The sequence below is a fragment of the Gigantopelta aegis genome, chromosome 6 (genome assembly GCF_016097555.1).
Source record: "Gigantopelta aegis isolate Gae_Host chromosome 6, Gae_host_genome, whole genome shotgun sequence".
Classification (NCBI taxonomy): Eukaryota; Metazoa; Mollusca; class Gastropoda; order Neomphalida; family Peltospiridae; genus Gigantopelta; species Gigantopelta aegis.
Window position 1 is genome coordinate 1,157,267 of NC_054704.1, and position 8,020 is coordinate 1,165,286.

General features: G+C 33.6%; 1 protein-coding gene across 1 annotated transcript in view; it reads left to right on the forward strand.

Moving 5' to 3' along the window:
- LOC121374861 (regulator of chromosome condensation-like) overlaps positions 1-6,027 on the forward strand; it is a 76,569-nt gene extending 70,542 nt beyond the window's left edge. Inside the window, exon 11 of the mRNA XM_041501968.1 lies at positions 522-6,027. Within this exon, the coding sequence (XP_041357902.1) occupies positions 522-591 (70 nt within the window). The 3' untranslated portion in view covers positions 592-6,027. The remainder of the gene's footprint in view (positions 1-521) is intronic.
- The last annotated feature ends 1,993 nt before the right edge of the window (positions 6,028-8,020 follow it).

Here is an 8,020-nt window from a genome sequence, read left to right on the forward strand (position 1 = left end):
TCACAGCACTCAAACTCACAGCTTTCAGACAGGTAACTCACAGCACTCAAAATCACAGCTCTCAGACAGGTAACTCACAGCTTTCAGACAGGTAACTCACAGTACTCAAAATCACAGCTTTCAGACAGGTAACTCACAGCTCTCAGACATGTAACTCAAACTCACTGCTCTCAGACAGGTAACTCAGACTCACACCTTTTAGACAGGTAACTCAAAGCTCTCAGACAGGTAACTAACACCCTTCAGACAGGTAACTCCCTGCTATCACACAGGTAACTCAAACCCATAACTTTCAGTCAAGTAACTCACACCTTTCAGACAGGTAATTCACAACTTTCAGACAGGTAACTCAAACTCACAGCTTTCAGACAGGCAACTCAAAATCACAAACTTTCAGACAGGTACCTCACAACTTTCAGACAGGTACCTCACAGCTTTCAGACAGGTACCTCACAGCTTTCAGACAGGTACTTATCATGGAGGTTTTTCTGTCTTTTAATGTTTTTTCCGTTTTCTTTCAGATGTGTGGTGATGGTGGACGCTGGAGGGCAGCACATGGTCCTACTCGCTCGAGACAAGAATGGACACTGACACCCATCTGTGGATAAGAAACAAAAAATTGCTCTCTCTCTCTCTCTGTATGTTGTGGGTAACTGTCCCAGTTGTATTGCTGGACACGAATGATTGGTCATATGGACACGATTATTGATCTAGACAGAGTGCCTTGATACCGGAGAAACGAGATATTTCAATAATGTGTATGTGGATCACATTGGTGTGATTGCATTGTTGACATTGATACAAAGAAACAAACTATTCGTGTAATGTATACGTCAGTGGTGTCACTTCTATTGCTCTGATATCGGGAAATAAATTATTTCAGTAATGTGTGACTGATGTCACTTCGATTGCATTCAGAGTGAAAGTGATCTAGAACGACAACACACATAAATAACGATAAGTCAACCCTATTTTGTAATAAAGTTGGCAACATTTGGTATGGCACTTTGCATAAGTAGGAGTAAGACTTTTGACTCGTTATTGGGAATACAAAGTATACAGTAAAGGCGACATCACACAAAAGTGCCATGTACAAGAATAGCCCATTGTCTTGTCACAAACAGCTAATGTCATACATTGAACTCCACTCAATGCCATAAAATAGATTAAATCGTGCAGATCATAGTTACAATGGTTATAGTTGACCTTTACATTGAATTTGACCTATATTTTTATTATTGAGTGATTCTCCTGCGTTTTCCGCCACTGAATACAACGTATGAAGACGTTTTGATGACGGACATGACAAATTAAACAGATTTCCTTGTTTAGAATATCAGTGTATTTATAAACAAGGTGTTTGGTGTCATTGTAATACTTGTTATGTACAAACAATTATGTATTATGAAGTAAAATGAAAAGTGACTGCTACAAACATTAGCTCATGGCCGCAGACACATTGACACTGGTATTTTAAACAAGAACATGAATTTAATGTTTAATTTTAGCCGTCAACATGACTGTTGGTTGGAAACATCTTAAAAGTGCTGTAAACTCGGCACAGTCCCTTTAAATTGCCAAAATGCTAAATTGGAAATGAAGTTAAACCTATTCTTTATAGAGATTTAGTTTTCTCATCATTTCTTTGACTAACTCAAACTTGAATTTGGCTACAGACCTTTTTTTCCCTTGGAATATACAGCATGCACAATACAATAGAAACGTGTTGATATAAGAAACCTGCAAGAATGTATTAATATGGTATAAAGGCTCTCCTGTGTGACGTAAAGTCAACATAAATCTGTAAATTCTTTCTGTATATTTTTAAAAAATAAACTATTTGTAAATAGTTATAAAATATAAACACATAACAATTTTCATTCTATACAATTAGTTTTGTCCATGTATTCATTTTTAATTTCAAATTTAATTGCTCTTCTATATTGTAAAAGTATAATCTTTATGTTGGAATTCAGTTAATATATGTTAACTTGTGTCTTTTTATTGATATGTATATTGTTTGGCAATTAACATTATAACTGGATTTTTAAAAATTGTGTTTCTTTTTTGTCTTTTTAAAAAAAAAAAAAATTATGCTTGCCTAAAGTATTGTTTTTTCCATTTATTTGGAGTATGACTAGATTTCAAGAATATCCAGTTTAAACAAGTATTTTATAATGTTTGAATATTTTTACATAATCGAAAAAGGTGCATTAATAGACATGACAAAATTTGCATTTATGTGAATCTTTTATAACTATACACAATGAAACTTAGCTATAGCGACCATTAGCGGCACTATTAATTTGGTCTTAACAGTGAGGTGGTCCTAATACTGAATTAACAAAATTCAGGATGATGATTATTTTGTAAATATTATGTACTTTGCATCCTACTCCCACCAACTTCCTGGTTGTCGTCAACATTATCTCAACTGATAACATTGATGGGGATGACAGTGTATTGGTATTTACATTGAAGTGCAAGAACAATTGAGTGTTAACTCTACTTCAGTTATTTGTCAGACTCGCCCATTATTGACTGGACAAATGGCACTTCCAGTATTTAGAGCATTCACTGCCAAAAGACAATACAAATACTCCTGACATGTGGATCACATAACTGATTTCTGCTAATCATTGCATGTGTGGACAGTTTCTGTGAAACAAAGCCCTACAATGCTTCCATAAAAACATGTTACTCTGCGTAATTGCTACGTTTCAGTAAGTTGTATACAGTAAAAACATGTTACTCTGAGTAATTGCTACTTTTCAGTAAGTTGTATACAGTAAAAACATGTTACTCTGAGTAATTGCTACTTTTCAGTAAGTTGTATACAGTAAAAACATGTTACTCTGCGTAATTGCTACTTTTCAGTAAGTTGTATACAGTAAAAACATGTTACTCTGAGTAATTGCTACTTTTCAGTAAGTTGTATACAGTAAAAACATGTTACTCTGAGTAATTGCTACTTTTCAGTAAGTTGTATACAGTAAAAACATGTTACTCTGCGTAATTGCTACTTTTCAGTAAGTTGTATACAGTAAAAGACTGCTGTACATTATGAAATTAAGTATACCATGGTTATTTGTAAATCTAAATAAACATACTATATAATTACTTCTTTGTGTAAATCTAAATAAACATACACTATATAATTACTTCATTGTGTAAATCTAAATAAACATACAACTGTATAATTATTTCTTTGTGTAAAGCTAAACAAACATACACTATATAATTATTTCTTTGTGTAAAGCTAAACAAACATACACTATATAATTACTTCTTTGTGTAAAGCTAAACAAACATACACTATATAATTACTTCTTTGTGTAAAGCTAAACAAACATACACTATATAATTACTTCTTTGTGTAAAGCTAAACAAACATACACTATATAATTACTTCTTTGTATAAAGCTAAACAAACATACACTATATAATTACTTCTTTGTATAAAGCTAAATAAACATACACTATATAATTACTTCTTTGTATAAAGCTAAACAAACCTACACTATATAATTACTTCTTTGTATAAAGCTAAATAAACATACGATATAATTACTTGTTTGACCAATACATGTACTTAACACCATGGTGAGGACCACCATGCAAAGTATTATACATTATTTATTGTTTGTTGCTTGTCTGACATGGTTGTGGTTGCATTTTGGGCTCAAAATGTAATAACCAGGTGATTTTAGCACCGGAATATTTGTTTCTATAAAATAATCATAAAATATTGCAGTCTTTAAAATATTGGTCTTTATAGCAGAGTGGTCTTAGAACCGGGGTGGTCGTTAGGTAGATTTTCAATTTGTTAATGAAATACATTTAAATATTACACAACTTTACCAATAATAGAATGTCATTTGACTTCCACATTTTATTTTATGTTTAGATGTATTTTCGTTTACTCAGTCTTTGTATAATGTTTACAAACATTTGTTTTAAGAAGTTCTTCAGAACAGCTAGGTCTAATACTGAACCCTGAGTTAATTCATAGAACACTGACAGTGGGAAAATTATGTTTTATGAAAGTAACCATTTTATATGTATCAAACTGGTTTTATTTTATTATTTTATTCACTTAATTTCTACACTACATTCTAGAACCCAGTATTTAGCAACTGACCTCAAAAGAGTACTCAGTATTTAGTAATGTTTTAATGAGCCTAATGTCATGATGGGTGTTCATGTGCAACAAGTACAGTTGTTTCTGGAACTTGGTGTAGGTATCTTTTGAAACCACAGTCTTATACACTTAATATTCAGTTTTTATTTGTACATACTATCTAAAAAAAAATTATAATTATTTTTTATTTCTTTTTATTTTTTGGTTGGGGGGATGCTGTAAATCGTTTTTATTATTTTAAATTTTTGTAGTTTTATTTATTATTTTAAAATTGTAATAGTTAATATGACAGTGGTAATTTTCACATCATGTTTGATACAGCTGCAGAAGAGCATTTCTATTGTCTTGAATACTGCATTCTGTACTCCCAAGTTGTTTCTTCTTTACAAATATTGACATTTCATCATAAACCCATATCAACTCTCATAACATTTTTTACCAGAAATAGAGAGAAAACATTATGTAAATAAAAATGTTTTTTTTAACAAATTATCAAATTGTATAGATTAAATTTTAATTTCACTAAATGGATGAAAGACAAAATGCTTGAACAGCCAAGGTAGGCATTGACATCGATATGTTACTAGTAATCAAACGGCGGTAGTCTTAAGGTTTAACATCAGGTCTGCAGTAATATAGGAATTATCATTGAGTGTTAGGCCTACAGTAATATAGGAATTATCATTGAGTGTTAAGACTACAGTAATATAGGAATTATCATTGAGTGTTAAGACTACAGTAATATAGGAATTATCATTGAGTGTCAAGACTGCAGTAATATAGGAATTATCATTGAGTGTCAAGACTACAGTAATATAGGAATTATCATTGAGTGTCGGGCCTACAGTAACATAGAAATTATCATCGAGTGTCGGGCCTACAGTAACATAGAAATTATCATTGAGTGTCGGGCGTACAGTAATACAGAAATTATCATTGAGTGTCGGGCCTACAGTAACATAGAAATTATCATTGAGTGTCGGGCCTACAGTAACATAGAAATTATCATTGAGTGTCAGTACTACAGTAATACAGAAATTATCATTGAGTGTCGGGCCTACAGTAACATAGAAATTATCATTGAGTGTCGGGCCTACAGTAATACAGAAATTATCATTGAGTGTCGGGCCTACAGTAACATAGAAATTATCATTGAGTGTCGGGCCTACAGTAACATAGAAATTATCATTGAGTGTCAAGACTACAGTAATATAGAAATTATCATTGAGTGTCAGTACTACAGTAATACAGAAATTATCATTGAGTGTCGGGCCTACAGTAACATAGAAATTATCACTGAGTGTCAAGACTACAGTAATATAGAAATTATCTTTGAGTGTTACGTCTACAGTAATATAGAAATTATCACTGAGTGTCAAGACTACAGTAATATAGAAATTATCTTTGAGTGTTAAGTCTACAGTAATATAGAAATTATCTTTGAGTGTCAAGACTACAGTAATATAGAAATTATCTTTGAGTGTTAAGTCTACAGTAATATAGGAATTATCTTTGAGTGTCAAGACTACAGTAATATAGAAATTATCTTTGAGTGTTAAGTCTACAGTAATATAGGAATTCTGTTTGAGGCCCATAGTAATGATGATCTTTTAGTATCAGGCCTACTGATTAGTACCATATTTTAAAACATCTGCACCATTCTGTTTGATGATTTCTCATATTTGATGTATACTATATCTTAAATGGTTTTATCTGGTCATTTAAATGTATTGTTTGTTACCTTTCTTTCTTTTTTTTCTTCTTTTTTTTCTTTTTTTAATTTGTTGCTCCTGTTCACTGACCATTATTAATGACCATTGTATGATATTTTAATAAAGTCCCATCACCTCTACTGTATGTGTACTGGTGATGCAATGAATCAAAAAGCCTGGTTTCATTTTTATATATTACCCGGTTGTCACACACTTACTATGTTGCTTCATGTCTGCCCTTGAATTCCATAACTACATGTACATATTGTGCTCCGGTTGTCACACACTTACTATGTTGCTTCATGTCTGCCCTTGAATTCCATAACTACATGTACATATTGTGCTCCAGGTTTCTTCCATATTGGTCCAAGCTCCAGAACCCATTTTTGAGATATACGTGATATGGAAAGCTGCAGAATGTTTTTATGCATTTTGAATACAATGTCACCACCTGAAACTATTCAGGGTAGGGTACTAAATTCTGACCTGGACATGTTATTTTTGTTTTCACTATTATCGTTAGGGTATTGTGGTAAATGTATAGCTATTTTAATCAAATGTATGGGAGTATTCTGCAATCTAAACTGATTAAACTCTTAACCAGAAATAATATAAATATATAATAAAACCAACCATGTAACACAAATTCATAGTATAAAAAACTTTAAAATTGCAATCCATGGACCACATAACCCCAAACCATAATTACCCCCCCCCCCCCCCCTCCATTTCTATTAATTTCAATAATATCCTGACCTAAACACCTTAGTGGCATCACATCCTACAGACCTTGAGGTGGACGGAATTTTGAAACTTTTTGTGAAGTTGAGAATGACCATGTCTGGCCAAACAAAAAAAATTAGACTGTTCATCCTAAGTTCGAAGGTGATTGGAGCAATTTAGACGGACTGCCAAAAATAAGAGTGTCTGACTACTTATAACAAAAAATAAACAAAGGTTTAAAGTCTGACAAAAAGGTCATGCTTGTTGAGTTGGATGTTGAACAACTGGTGACCATAGCACCTGATCCGAGTCATGGACAACATATGGATCTGTCGGTTAAACCGACATTGCTTGTTTTTGTGCCTCGTGTTCTTTTTTTCATTATGACACTTTTCTTTATTCCTTTGGCAGTCTTCTTCTCCATCACATGACCCTTCTCGTAGATGAGAGAATACATCTTTGATTTAAGACAGACAAATTCTTAAATGGGGATGCCATGCATTTCGTCTTTCATCTTGTTTGCTGTACTGGAGAGTGGATGGTTAATATAGTCAAAGGTATCAAACAAGTGATAGTCACCTAACATGTCTTCATAGATGTCCCCTGTTTGGATGCTGTAGCACAGAGAGTCGGTGTCCGTAAACAGGAGGTGGGCTTTATATCCATACTTTGCCTTGATGTAGTTCTAATGAAAGTCATACATCAAGATTTTCGAAATGTCAAGAATGGTGAGACCAGCGTAGATGGGTCTGTTGAGAAATAGCTTCTGTCCACATGCAGAAACAGAAACCAACTGTACAACACTGATCTCAACAAGCTAGGGCTCTCTCTCCATTTGATGATATCTCTTGGACGATGGGGTGACCAGTCTGGCGTATGATCACTGGAGAATTACAGAAACCAACTGTACAACACTGATCTCAACAAGCTAGGGCTCTCTCTCTCCATTTGATATCTCTTGGACGATGGGGTGACCAGTCTGGCGTATGATCACTGGAGAATTACAGACACCAACTGTACAACACTGATCTCAACAAGCTAGGGCTCTCTCTCCATTTGATGATATCTCTTGGACGATGGGGTGACCAGTCTGGCGTATGATCTCTAGAGAATTACCCAGAATGCTTTGCAGTAGAAACTACAAATATGGGAAGTCTTATCAAAATGAACTCATTTGTGAACTTAGTGCACGGGGCACGTTAAATCAATACTTTTCTTAACGTGCATGGCGAGTTGCTTCCCTCTGCTTAGCAAATGTATTATGGCGGGAATATTTTTTGAGGTTGTCTTTGAAGATTTATTTTGTTAATAATGATGCAAGATTTTGTGAGTACGGTACGCCAGTAGAAGACAAGATAACTTTGGTGAAATGAATTGTCATTTATTGACATAACCGTTTTGGCCAACACACCGTGAAGAACGGAGGTGAATGACAAAACCAAAA